The sequence below is a fragment of the Stegostoma tigrinum genome, chromosome 6, assembly GCF_030684315.1.
Source record: "Stegostoma tigrinum isolate sSteTig4 chromosome 6, sSteTig4.hap1, whole genome shotgun sequence".
NCBI lineage: Eukaryota > Metazoa > Chordata > Chondrichthyes > Orectolobiformes > Stegostomatidae > Stegostoma > Stegostoma tigrinum.
In genome coordinates this window covers 69,004,975-69,019,862 of record NC_081359.1, presented here as the reverse complement: position 1 = coordinate 69,019,862, position 14,888 = coordinate 69,004,975, and the positions used below count along the sequence as shown (strand labels likewise).

The following is a 14,888-nucleotide window of genomic DNA, read 5'->3' as shown; positions in this document are numbered from 1 at the left end:
TTCAAAATCAATGGTCACCCACTCTAGGAGGTGTTTTTCCTAAATCAAAGGATAGCAAGTCTTCAGAACTCTTTTTCTCAAAATGGGGTGGAAGCAGAGTCATTGAATATATTTACGGCAGAGGTACATAGATTCTTGACCACAAAGGGGCTGAGAGGTCCTTGTTAGCTGGATGTGGAAAAATCCGATTAGCCACAATCTCATCGAATCATGGGCCAATCTAAAGAGATCAAGTGACCCACTCCTGCTATGTTTGTATGCTCCTCAGCTTGAGCTCTCTGAAAATTGGCAGGGCTATAACTGATGGCTTAAATCAATGTCATTTCATTTGTACTCAGAGTGAAAATCACCCCTGAAAACAAACAAATCAGGAGGTCAAAGAATTCAAATCTATATATGGCTTAAAAATAAATTCTACTGCTGAAAGACAATGTTTCTTTAAATAGTTACAAAAGGTTCTCGTCATCATATCACCTAACTGCAGCACTGTAATAGAAGATAGGTCAGCATGAAATACTCAAAGGTCTGAATGTTTTGACACTGCCGTATCCCAGTCTAATATGTCTGCAAATAAAATGTATTCACTGTTGTAGTCAGACTGTCGGCAATGTCATGAGAATTTCCTGTGTAGCAATACTTAAGATTGTCCACTGATTGATGCATGGCAGCATCTTGTCAAATTGGGTTAACATTCAGAACTTGCACATTAATTGGAAGCAGAGTGCTTTTGTAACAGTGCATACATTGCCTGGTGAAAATAAGCTGCTCAAAAATTGTTTAAATATGACAGGCACCTTAAATTTAATGAGGTGGCAATTGATATTCACGGATGGACTTAGAGCAGATAGAAAGATAACGTCACAGCTCAATTCCTTCTGCATCTGTAGATACCCAGTGACCTTTTCATTTTTCAAAATATGAACATCCTGTCTTCTGCACAATTGCACAGTATTCTCAATAGATTGATCAATTCTAATCTCAATTTAGTTAGAGTTTTGATGTTGGAATCCTGCTCCAATCTCAAAAATATATTTTAGCATAAAGTTGCACCTGTACAGAAGGTGTGAGTAGTTTTCCCAATAAGAGTTTATTTTCGGCAAAAAGCAATTCTTAAGTATTTACACGGTGGAGTTTAGCCGATGAATGCATGATTGATTTGGATTTGAAATTAATAGCATTACCTGCTCCATAATGTTATGTAGTCTCTCTACTTCACAGTCCACAACAAACCTCTTTTCTTGTTTTCGTTCCAGGTCTTCGAGTAAACGTCGGTAGCTAGCATCATCAAAATTCTCTATGCAGATAGCACTGACTTGCCAGCCATTCTGGCCTGCTTTTTCCATAATTGACTGCAGTATGGAATAACCTGCAACAGATCAGAAAACAAATTTAAAGGAAAATGCAGTTTCAGTGGATGGTTCATTGCAAAGTTTGCAAATTGCAAATTTTGCTCATTGCAAAAACTAACTAACTCTTAATCTCTTCTGTTTTGAGATGATTTATGTACTGTTGTTCACTAAGATCTTTGAGGTAATCAAAATAAGGAAAAAATGTATCACCTTAAGATATTTTATTTAGGTGTTCAAATATGTCATTTGTTCATTTCAGTTCATCCAATGCCAGAACGAATAACAATGGACAGGATAACATTCACATGTGGACTTAGCCTGTGGACATCATGGTTTCTTGGGAAATTAGGATGGTAGCTTTGGGGGTTGAGAGCTGGCCTTGTCAATTTCACTTCTGTGAAAAGTAGAAAACATAATAGTCGCACAATTCTCCAGCTGTGAGCTTGACCTGGAACTGGTGAAGCTCACTTAATAAGAACTGGCAAGTTTCAATTCTTTTATCTTCTTTCAACCAGTCAATTTCTGTGCACAACAGTGAGATAGTGACTCAGAACGTTGACTTTCAGTAGATTTTAGCAGTGTCCTCGAAACAGTGACATATTTTCATGCAAAGTGAAGCACAATAAAGTCTATTTTTCATATTTTTAGGTAGACATTGAAATCATTAAAAAAACAGGTCATTTTAGGGCCTTAAAAATTTAAATCTGTTTTGAAGTGTGACTGAGGGAAGCTATATTTTTAATAAGATGCAAGAAAGTTGTTGAATTAGATTGGTGTGCAAATAGTAGCAATGAAGGGTCTAGAAAGATCACAAATTGTAAATGTCAATCAAATTACTTCGGCAATTGGGTTTCAACTTGGCTAGATTTACATGTTCTGTTAAGCACCTTGATATATTTTTGTAAAATTATTTACAACTGCGTGTTTATGCTCTCTTCACAAATAAATGCTCGAGAAAATATTCCTGTTTTCAGCAATAGCATAAAGCATATTATAGATGGTTCTGCATCAGCCTCAGGCAAGTCAAACCTTTGACATATTATTGCACAGTAGACTGCACGGGTTCTCAGAAACAGCATGTTGCAGCAGCATCAACTGCACTACGAACTGGAGATGCTGCAAACAGGTCTTTCGGTAAGAATTTATTTATCATTGATCCAGAAAGACTGAGGACTAGGTAATGGTTAAGTCTTAAGGTTTCTGAATCCTGCCTTTACACACAAATTAACACTCAGTAATGCATATAAAAGAAACAAAATGTGTTTCTGTTTGTGAGTTTAACTAAATATAGTACCAAAGAATTTCATTTGAATCTGTTAAAATGCTCATTCCTGTTAGAAAACAACAACATTAGCCCTTTTGTCTTTCTATTGAGGTGATCACTTATGAAGCGGCTTTGTGTTAGAGCTCAGATGATTAAAAATATTATGACTTAATTCTGACCCCTTTTCTCTTTCAAATTGTTTGGCTGATGCTAACCCCTAAGGTTAGGACTTTGAGGGGTGACCTTATGGAGGTGTATAAAGTCATGAGGAGCCCATATAAGGCTAATTGCAAAGGTCTTTTTCGTACAGTTGGGAAGTTCAAAACGAGACAGCATAATTTTTAAGGTGACAGGAGAAAGATTTAAAGGGACTTGACAGACAACTTTTACACACAGTGTGGTCCCTATATGGGATGAATGGCCAGAGAAAAGTGATAGATCCAGGCACAGTTACAGCATTTAAAAGACATTTGGACAGGTACATGGATAGAAAAGGTTTCGAAGGATATGGGCCAAAGACAGGGAAATAAAGAACAAAAACAAAGTTGCTGGAAATGCTCAGCTGGTCTGGCAGCATCTGTGAAAGGAGAAAACAGAGTTATCGTTTTGGGTCTGGTGACCCTTCCTCAGAAATAAGACTGGTTTAGTTTGGGAAACATGGTCCGCATGGACGGGTTGGATAAAAGGGTCAGTTTGCGCATTGTATGAGTCTATGAATCTCCGAGTCACGCCAGGACACTTTTCCAAAGATATCAGCCATCCTCCAAAGTAACCATTCTTCGCATGATGACCTATACACTGAATTTTTAAACAGGAAAAATCCGAGCATAATTCTATTATCACTTCTCCCACACAAACGAGCATAGACACAGACACACACACAAGTCCTAGAAGAAATGACTGAGTAATCATCAATTGTAAGAGTGGCTGGTTTGTATTTAGTTTGGGTGCTAAGATAATCTGTGGTATCACAACTGGGATTTGCTAACTGAATACAGACTGGAAATGAAGCTAAAGCTTTTGGGTCTATATGATCCTGTAACACACCTGACATTTAATTTATTGTCCAAACCGAAAAAGTCCTGGTGAGGAATTTTAAAAGGTAAATTTGCCCAAATTTAAAAAAAAATCGCACACAGTACTGTTCTTTTGATGCAAGAATGCGCAGAAAGTAGTACAGGCGATTTAAACTACTTCCTGGTTTCCAGTTAATTTTTGTTGTCACATTGATGTATCACTGAGATACATCACCTTAAAGCCTGCCAATATTTAATTTAGATGCCAGATCTCTTCAGAAAGTGGCATGATTCACACTTGCCACATTCTGCCCTGTATTTTTTTTTCTGTCAGTTATCTTTTCTATATTACTCAACACATAAGAACTAAGCATTTCACTACATCTTGTTTTTTTTTGAACTTTTCGTTATGGTTTTCACCATCTGACAAATTTGCTCAGTTCCTCAAACACTGATATTTTAAGGTTATTCATTGTCTACATGCACTAACATGAACAACAATAACTTCTAACAATTAATGTTTTTTTCTAAATGTTCACCTGAAGGAGTAGGGAAGAAATGGAGTGATGATCCTTTCCAAGAAAAAAAATCACACTCTGGTCAGAATTCCTCATCGCTACGTCAGGAATGCATTGTCCACGCTTCACCAGGCACGTCCACCAATCACAAACTTACTCTGAGCCCACATAAACCAGGTATTGTTCTGACATCCCAGTATTCAGAATTATTTTCTGGGTCAGAGTGCTACCCAACCCCTGCAGACACTAAGGGAGATTGAAGAGCTTCTCAGTGAGGTCAAGTATTGACACAGGAACACCTAGTTTCACACACCAGACATGGGGCCAGACCGCATAATCTCAGAATAAAGGGTCGCCAATTTAAGACTGAAATTGAGGCGCAATTTCTTTTCTCAGAGAGTTGAGATCTTTGAAACTCCTTCCCTGAGAGAGCTGCAAAGGTGGAGGTCTTGTGTATATTCAAACCAAGGTAGAAACATTCCTGTTTCAGTACAGAATCAAGGCTTACGGGGGGTAAGAAAAAGGCAGGAAAGGGCATGTAAAGAGTGTTGGATCAGGCATGATCCAACTGACTGGTGAAGCAGGCTGGACGAACCAAATGGCCTACTCCTGTTCATATTTCTTACGGTTTTAGGGTTACGCGAGGCTGAACAGGAACAGAATTATTTTTACAAAAATTTGAAGTGTTACTGCCTCATATTTCCAGCCACTGGAGTCATAAAATACAACTTTTTGTGGTCCAAATCAGGCTTCCTCCCTCCACACTGCACCCTACCCTACGTCCATTGCCCAGTTGTTGATCATGCAGTAATTAATGCAAATCAAGGCTGTCCCTAGGCATGGCAGGAAACCCGTTGACTTTGAAAGCGGAGACTTACTTGTAGAGGCAGGAAGGCATCGGTATCAGTCCTGACAACAATAACTCACCTCATTCTCAAGGCCTCCTGCAGGCCCAGAAGATCCTATCAGTATTTCAGGTACAGACAAGCACTGAGAAGTAGTTAATAATAGGAAAACCATTTAACATGCTCTGCCTTAAAAAAAAGTCAACTTTACATTTTATAATTGCAGTGTACTTTTCAAAGCCAGGGCAGATTAAGCATATTACACAATTTCCCCTTATACTCTTGAAATCAAAACTGTAATTATTATACTGCATTTGGATTTTGCTTCCACAATGAGCTGCCTGTTTACACTGTAGATTATAGGGAGATTCCTCTGATTATGTATTAAAGGACTTCAGTATAATTGCACTGGTGCTATTTAATGAAAAGCTAATGAACCTTAGTCCCACCATGTTTAAGTGGATTCTAGCCTGAATTCACACAACAAAATTAATACTGCAATGACTTTTGCTGAGCTCCATCATACTCAAACAGTGATTGGATACTTTAGAAGTAACAGTTCCAAAGCCAGATTATGATTTGCCGATGTTTACACTCATCACTGTATACTTTTATTACCACTTTCAAAACATATGTTTCCAGTACAAATGGATTAACCAAGGCATCCAAGAGAGAGATGAAAACAAAACTTATCATTAGCCTTTGGCCTAAACAATCTAGCTGAATAAATATGAAACTGCATAGGGATTACTGAAATAAGAGCTGGTGCTTTGGATTGAAGTAATTTTTTTTCCCTAAGAGCACAGACCTAGTGACAGTAATCATATATCTTAGTCACTGATTAGCTGCTTTGTTCCAGTTTCAATAAAGGTTTAAATATCGACAAGTCCCTGCTGTATTAGAATTATTAAACTATCATCTTATTAACATGTCTCGCATGCCTCATTCTGAATTGCCTGCAACTACCAGTAATATAGTATTTTGGCATACTTATTTCAGTACAGGGCATGAAAAATATCTCATCTAATTCTGGGTGGAGAGATCTTCAGCGCTACTGTTAATAGGGTGTTGAGTGTAGACAGGATTTCAGACTATGCCAGGAGGATTTCAGACTATGCCAGGAAAGGTGGCATACAAGATTTAGCCTGTGGACGTTAAGTATCAGCAGCAATGACCTGACAATTGTGCACACAGAGTTGTTTTTGACCTCAGGACTCTTACCTGACCGGCTCCCCATGGTTGACAGAAGTTTCTATTTTGTAGAATATGGAATTATATGCCTGGTCTGCATCATAACATTTGGTAGTTCAGTTTATGAGGTGAAGACAGTGACATGCCCAACAGCAACAGTAGAGTTGGGATGGGGGCAAGAGTGTTGATGATGGGGGGCAGTCACCCTCTCAGCCTGTTTTTAGTCCCTCGATGATCCACAAAATAAAAACACAGCTCAAAAGAACTACCCCTCCTAACAGCAACGGCTAGCACTGGTTTCCCAGGCAGGTGAGCAGATTCTCTGTCTCATTGCGTCTGGAGCCAACTGCAACTCAAGCAGAACTAGGCCCTGATTTGGTCCTTCTATGGTAATTAATTGAACACAAAAGTGCTTTAATTGACGGTATGGTGGGAAGCCGGAGCTTGACACATCCCACCTGGAACTTAATTCGGGCAGTAGGGGGAATGGGTGGGATTCTGGAATGCCAAAAAACTGTCTCATTAATTAATGTGCATTCCTGGATCCAGGTCCATTCCTCGTGGAGCACAATGTCACTGAGTGATGCTCAGACATTTTGGATGTTTGACCTCTGACCTGACAGTGATATAAAATCAGCTTCTATTTCCAGTCAGATCATTGTCTTCCAATCCCAGTTTAACAGATGTGAAGTTCAATGCTGTGCTTTCTAGTCTAGAAGTTACTTTAGGCAATAATCAATGCATGATATACTCTCTTCACTGTTGTCTCTGTGAAAATAAGTTAACTCAATATAAACAGATTTCCCCTATTTTAGCACATTGTCATAACTGCTGTTATTATTGAAGTAGTAGGTGGCTTTTACAGTATGTTTATATCTGTTTCACCTCCTCTGTGGGGTTACATCCTTTTGATACAACTGACATATGCCTAGTGGTAAATTCTGGTAAACGTATATTAGCCAGAACAGAAAAGAATGGAAGAAAGTATGGAACAAGGCAAGGTCCATCAGGTTTCTGAAGACATTTCTGAAGAAGGGGCTAGACCCAAAATGTCAGCTTTCCTGCTCCTCTGATGCTGCTTGGCCTGCTGTGTTCATCCAGCTCTACACCTTGTTTTCTCCATCAGGTTGAGGCTTTCTGTCGTTAGTGATGGACATATTGCTTTGTACTCCTCACAACCAGTTTAATCCTTTTCCTATCAATCTAAAAAGATTTTTGAAGCTGAATTTCACTGGATCAACATGGTTCCATCTGTTCATTTCCAAGAGGTGGTGGTAATGCCACCTTTCTGATAGGCAGGAGACCAATCGAAGATTTGATTTAACTCCAACTTTTGCGTAACCAGAAATATCTGGAAGGTCCAATTACTTTTCCTACCCATGTTATAGCCAACAATGACCAACTGTACCATAACTCTTGATGAAAATACTCCTATAGCCTTGGACTCTCTAATAAATTTTCTCAAAGCATGTTAAGGAATTGTAGTTTGCAAGATTTATCTCTGCAGATAATAAAGGCATTGGCCCCAGTGAGAAATATTGGAAGATATTCAATACATCCTACACGCCTTTCAAAATCTCCAGATAACATAATGTACAACTCTTGAGCATGAGGGGCATTTAAGATTTTAACAAAGATCTGTAGCTCGGGTTGTGGATGTGGTTGATGACTTGCTCGCCGAGCTGGCTTGTTTTAGTTCAGACATTTCATCACCATGCTAGATAATATCAGTGAGGCCTCTGATGAAGCGACGTTATTCTACTCCGCTTGGAATTTATACTATTCGGTCCATTCTGGTGAATAGTGTCATTTCCAGTTTTGATCTGTATGGGTTTATATTTGGGTCCAATTCTGTGTGTTTGTTGATTGCATTACAGGTTGAGAACCACGCCTCTAGGAACCCTTGTGCATGTCTGTGTTTGACTTGGGCTATTATGGTTACGTTGTCCCAATTAAATTGATGGCCTTCATTGTCCGAGTGTACTGATACTCAGGAATGTTCGTGATGTTATGCTGCTAGCTGATGTTCATGTATTCTGATGGCTAGTTTCCTTCCTGTCTTGTCCAATATAATGCTTGTTGCAGATGTTCCACTGTATTTTGTAAACTACGCTGGTTCTGCATGTTGTGGGAATGGGGTCTTTAATCCTTATGAGTGGTTCTCATAGAGCGGCTGTGGGCTCATGTGCTACCATGACTCCTCATGCTCGAAGGAGTCTCGTCGTCAGTTGACATGTTCTTGATATATGGCAGTGTGGCCAACATGTTAGGGCGTACTGTTTCTTCTTGTTGTTGTCTGTTTAGCAGGCACCTGTGGATAAAGTTGCGGGGATATCTGCGAAGATTTTCTACAGGTGCCCTTCCTCTTTTTTGCGTCGTTTTGGTGTGCTGCAGTCTGTGATGGGCCATTTAAACACTGTCCAAATACGGCTTTGTTTTAGATGGTGGGGTGGTTTCTGTGGAAGTTGAGGATTTGATCAGTGTGGGTTGCTTTCCTGTAGACCGATGTTTGGAACTCCCTGTTGGTCATATGTTCAACCCTGATGTCCGGAAACAGAAGCTGATTGTTGTTTTCATCTTCTCTCATGAATTTAATCTCGGAGAATACGTTGTCCATCAGATTGTGGGTTTCTCTTACTTTGGTGCGGTTAATGATGACAAATGATGTCAAGTGGAGCATTCAATGTGCATTATGGTCAATCTGAATGTAAAGATTTAAAGGGGACTTCAAGAAGCTGAAGAAGAAACTGAACTCCAGGAATTGTGTACTCCACAAACTGATCAACGTAAGAAAGGAAGACAACTCTAAAAGAATCTAAACAACCAGTGTCCCATGTCATTCCAGTTCACAAGTACAATGCCTCAGTGTGGTCATGGTTGAGACATGCAACAACATAGATACTGAATGCAAAAATTATGGAGGATCAGCTTGGGGACATTCAATCAAGTACCACTGTAGCTCCATGAGAGCAATATAGCAGCCATTAGTAAGTAGGAGAGAGAAACATGTTGGCATGATTCAAAACAGCCGAGAAATTACCCACTTCACCCCAAGTTGAGAACATGGGAAACCTTGAATGCAGTGGCTCCCATCAACACCCTGTAGTGCTGACGGAATAATATTTTGGTAAACAACACCACCACATGTGCTGTACTGTGGAGTTTGCATAGTTCTAGGGATCATTGATCAGAAGGATCTCATGACCGGAATGGAACAGAGCAGCCTCTCTTTCCATTCTCCAACAGAAGTTAACGGAACCTGGATTTTATATTTTCTTGCTCCTTCCAGCTGCCATAGGGAACAAGAACAACATCACTCAATCTGAATTTCATGCTCATATCAGGGAGGTTTTTTTTAAGAAAACATATTCAACACTTTTCTCCAGGAGATGCAGGAATAAATCTAAGAACTTATATCCTCTTTACATGTGACAGCATACAATATTGACAAAAAGAACATCTACTTTGTCACAGTATCTACCAGCTACTGTGTAAAAAAAGTCTTCAAAAGCTCTACATTCAAATCACTGGGGAAACTCAAACATATATAGGGTTGCAACTTACAATTGGGTAAATGGGTTGACGTTGGCAAGAAACGTACATCTCTAGCATACACGGATGGCCAGCAGACCTTCCTATTCATTTTAGATGCAGCAACCAGTGAAATAGGCTGCAGCTAGGGTTGTTGACCATCCCCTAGAGCTGCTGGTTCAAACAAAGTGTTGGCAGCTTTGCAACACCACACACACAAAAAACAGGCGCTCATGGCTGAGGCAAGCTAGAGTCTTGCAGCCCACAACAGGGAGGCATGGAAATATTTTTACAAACATTCCAGTGCTGAATACAGGAGGGAAAGACCTCTTGAGAATATTGTTGGGTTGTCTAGCTTACCTGCAGCCCCTGCTTTGCTTAGACATTGCCCTGCTACACTCCTTTTCACCACTCATAATCTCATACCACCTTCTTTCCCCTCCATCAAATTCTGTTTCTCATATTGGTGCGGTTGAAGATCAGGGGAGTTGGGGTGTGTGTGTGTGTGTGTGTGTGTGTGTGTGTGTGTGTGTGTGTGTGTGTGTGTGTGTGTATGGATGCAGGGGGTGGGGGAGCAGTGGGGGATGTGGGAAGGAAGTGGAAGAAGCCAGAGCTGGTAAAGGGGTGCAGGTGGGAGGAACTGGGACCATGGTGGAGTTTCCAAGTTGTGGGAGTGAGTCCACACAAAGATGAAGGCAATGAAACAATCTTTTCAAATGAGCGGTCCCTACAGCTTTAAGAATAGGAATGGCAGGACCAATAGGAGCTCGTCTGGCGCTCATTCAGACACATCATAGCTTCCAGGCTTCACTGCAGACAAATTTGCCAAATGCCAGTTGTTGCTGCATCCTGTTATAATGATAATGATAAATGCCCATGATTTGCCATTATTTAGGACTGCAAAATCCAAATCCAGGCTAATCCATTAGCTAGCTTCTATTTGAAAAAAAAAATCTCGTCCAGAGAGTAGGTCAGACAAGAACAAGCAGTGAAACAGCTCAAATAACAAGCCTGGCACCAACAGAACAGAAGAGAAGCCACCAAGAGACCCAGATGCTGAAAAGAGTGAAATTATGAGGTGGATAACCAAAAATAATGAGTGGAACAGATGAGCAAACAAAAAAGAGAAGTTGAGTTTGAATGGTAAATATTTCTAAAGACAGAACAGTCTACTGCTCTGAGAATTAAGTGAAAAGAAATTAAATTCATCCGGCCAAAATATTTAATTGAAAACATCAGGAAGAGCAAAAACTAGGATTTTTTTTTCATTAGAAGTGTTGACAGAAAACATTGCACTTTTCTTTTATGCTGCCTACTTTCTCACAGATGCTTAGTGCCATAGAGTGGTCGGACAGGGATTTGTCCTGGCAGCAGAGCTTGATATTTCCCTGCAGGTTGTGCTGGGTAATCTGAAAGTTGCTGTGTGATTGTCTGAGAGGTTTAATAATTAATTATTGTCTTAAACTACCTGCCAGACATTTATAGAATGAAAGAAGCCTGCAATGTAGGAGGCTGTTTGGCCTGATTTGCTCATGTTGGTTCTTTAATGGAGTAGTTATACTTGGTGCAACATCCTGCTTTTGGCCATATTCCAGTAAGTTCCTCATTTTCAGGTAGCTAGCAAGACCCTTCACTGACAGAACCAACTTCCACCAACATTTCACAGAGTACTCCAGTTCCTAACTGCTCTCAGAGTAAAACGTTTCTCCTCATCTCTCTTTACAATCAATCGCTGAAGATCTTGAATCAATTTTAGATCAGTTTATAGTCTTACCCACCAGTGGAACAGCCTTTATCTACTTCATTAAAACTCCTCACGGTCTTCAAAATCTCTATTTGGTCAATTCTTTACAGTTAAAACAGAAGCCAAATACAGTGTAGATGCCGGAGATCTGAAATAAAAACAAGAAGTGCTGAAGCAACTTAGATGGTCTGCCAGCTTCTGTGAAGAAAGAAACCGTTCATATTATGAATCGGATACGAATCTTCCTCCGAAACTTCGGCTCGGTTTCTCTCCATAAATGCTGCCAGACCTGCTGTGTTTCGTCAGTGCTTTGTCTTCATTTATAAAACACTCTATTCCAGTAGAATGGTTTCAATTTTTCCCTCTTCACGCTTTCATCCTTTTAAACCTGTTTTGTACCCTTTATTAGTCCTTTTTGTCTTCTCTAATGTAAGCTGCCTAGAACACCACTCTCCTAGCTGAAGCCTAACGAGTGATTTAGAAAATTCTAGTGTGATCTCTGTTTATTCTACTCCTTTATTGTTAATTCCAACTAACTCATGTTATCAACTTTACCTTCCACCTTGAAGGATTTGTGTGCAACAAGATCTCTCTCATCTTCTGAGCTTTTCAAATATGTATGATTTATCTTAAAAACCATTTTGCCATTATAGTTCCCTAAAGTGCAATATTTTACGCTGGTCTGTGTTAAATGTCATTTCTCATGCTCCAGCCCAGTTAGGGGCTGATTCTTCCCAGTGGGTATGGCGGGGGGGGGGGGGGTGTGGTGGGGGTTTGGCTGGAAAAATAGTGGGGAAAGCCATCTCTGGAGTGTGGTCCAACAATTTCTGTCATTGGGGAATTTCCTCAGAGCTGAATGAAATTGGGATTAGGTGTTTCACACAGCGGAGTAATTAATTAACATCAGTAGTGCTCCATTCAGGAGGTGAAGTCAAGGCCTTGCTTATGGTTGGCTGACAGTGAAGTGCCCTCTGCCACATGTGGAGGACATGGTAGCATAGGACAAGTGTTTGCCATCAGAGCAGACATTTCCATTGATTGGGTCATGGGCAGGGAGGTCCACATTTCTGGTCCAAATTATGCTTCCAGAAGAGATCATTTCTGCTTTGACATGCTTAGTGACTGTGACCTTCACCATATTTTCTTTGTACCAGGACTCGACATGGACCTCCACATGAAAGTGTCCTCAGTCCCCAATCTGCCTCAGCCATGCTCACCTCTCTCAGTGGCATTGCCTGGTGCTAATAGGATGGTAAACTCGAAAGCAGCAGAATTAGCTGCCAGTGATCATCTCCAAGAGAGCATCCAGTTATCACTCCTTGGTGTTCAATGTCATCATTATCACTGGATCTCCCAATATCAACATCCTTGAGTTTACCATTGGTCTTTGAACATATCAAAACAAAAACTAAAAGAACTGAGAATGCTGTAAATCAGGAACAAAAACAGAAGTTGCTGGAAAAACTCAGCAGGTCTGGCAGCATCTGTGGAGGAGAAAACAGAATTAATGTTTCGGGTCCAGTGACCTTCCTCAGAACTCAGACACTTCTGAGGAAGGGTCACCGGACCCGACATGTTAACTCTGTTTTCTCCTCCGCAAGATGCTGCCAGACCTACTGAGCTTTTCCAGCGACTTTGTTTTTGAACATATCAGTTGGGCAGAAATAGACCATTTAGCCAATTAAGCCTTTTCCAATTTCAATAAGATCATTGTTTGCGTTCCGAATTCCGTACTCACACCAACATCCAATAACCTTTGATTCCCTTGGCTAACAAGAGACTATTTACCACTGCCTCAAAAACATTCAATAATGGCAGCTCCCCCATTTTGAGAAAGCGTTCCAAACAATTAAATAATAATTGACAAATTGGAAATTCCGTTATCTCCATCCTAAAAGAGCAACAACTAATTTTAAAACAGTGTCCCCTTGTCCTATACTCACCTACAGGAATAAAAATTCTTTCTACTTCACCTGGTTAAGACCATTCAGCATCTTATAAATTTCAATCAAATCAATCACGCTTCACTGTCCTAAACACTAGTGAAAAGAAGTCCAGCCTGTCTAATTTTCCCTCATAAGGCAACCTACTAATTCCAGGTATCAACCTAATAAATTTCTGTGGAATCACTGACCAGAAACTGAACTGGACTAGTCACAAATACAATAGCCACAACAGCAGGACAAAGACTAGGAATGTAACAGTGAGTAGCTCACCTCCTGACTCCCGAAGCCTACTGACCATTACAAGGCCCAAGCCCGGATTGTGATGGAATACTCCCCACTTGCCTAGATGCGCGCAACTCTGACAACACTCAAGAAGCTTGACATTAGCCAGGGCAAAGTAGCCTACTTAATTGGCACCATGTCCATCAATATTTGGACACCCCACCAGTGATGTTCACTAACAGCAGTGTGCCCTATCTGTAAGGAGCATGGCAGAAATTTACCAAAGATCTTTAGGCAACACTTTCCAAACTCATGGCCACTTCCATTTAGAAGGACAAGGGCAGCAGATACATAGGAACGCCACCACCCACAACTTCCTCTCTAAGTCACTCACCATCCTGACTTGGAAATATATCACCTTCCATCACTGTCGATGGGTCAAAATCCTGGAATTCCATCCCTAAAAAGGCATTGTGGGTCAACCGACAGCGCATGGACTGCAGCGGTTCACAAAGGTAGATCACCATCTTCTCAAGGACGAGCAATAAATGCTGGCCAGTCAGCAATGTCCATGTCCCATGAGAATTTTAAAAACTGTGATTTATTTTCCTAGCACTGGAAAAGATAAATGGTGTAATATCAAAAAAAGAGAACGTTAAACAACGCTGTCAGAACGAAGGCAACTGATTACTGAATCTGCCACATCTTCTTTAACAGATCTGGGAAGCACACTATCCTTTAATGATACTCATTAGTAGCGAGTATACCACTGCTTTTAAGTGGGAATGACAACCTGGCCTGGAGACAAAGTGGTGAGCGTCAATCTTGTCCCACCTTTCTGATATAGCTCTGGCTATTATCTCCCTTGGGCTTCAATGGAAGAAGTTTACTTCAACCAGCATCAGATCTTGGGCCTCAAGGAAGAGCTTTTCTTTTTAAATTGCTTACATAGTTTCCCGCCCTCTGGTTTTGCAGATCCATCATGATGATTGTGTTTAACATCAGTCACAAGGCAGCAAATATGGCAAATTAGAGTAAAAATGTTGTCAAAATATGCTAAGTTTGATGCCCTGTGCAACAGCCTCACTAGCTAGCCAGACTCCAGCTATAAAATAAAATGCAGATTAAACCCAGCTCAGATGGGAGTCGGGGTGTTTGGTGGGCCATGGTAGCAAGAAACCAGGAGTACATAAACAGGCTTCATATCACTTTATTTTTTGTACGAGTTGAGCATGTTCTTCTACCATTCACAGTTCACACAA

At 40.5% G+C, this 14,888-nt stretch overlaps 1 protein-coding gene and 1 long non-coding RNA gene across 14 annotated transcripts in view; one reads left to right on the top strand and one right to left on the bottom strand.

Annotated features, from left to right (window-relative positions):
- LOC125453697 (glutamate receptor 4) overlaps positions 1–14,888 on the bottom strand; it is a 225,062-nt gene that overhangs the window by 158,959 nt on the left and 51,215 nt on the right. For all 13 annotated transcript variants that reach the window (XR_009445847.1, XR_007247817.2, XR_007247818.2 and 10 more), the window contains exon 4: positions 1,182–1,366. Coding sequence is in view for 10 of the 13 variants with exons in the window: in XM_048533576.2 (XP_048389533.1) it covers positions 1,182–1,366 (185 nt within the window). In the remaining 3 variants the exon portion in view is untranslated. The remainder of the gene's footprint in view (positions 1–1,181; positions 1,367–14,888) is intronic.
- LOC125453698 (uncharacterized) overlaps positions 1–14,888 on the top strand; it is a 74,267-nt gene that overhangs the window by 23,319 nt on the left and 36,060 nt on the right. The window lies entirely within an intron of this gene.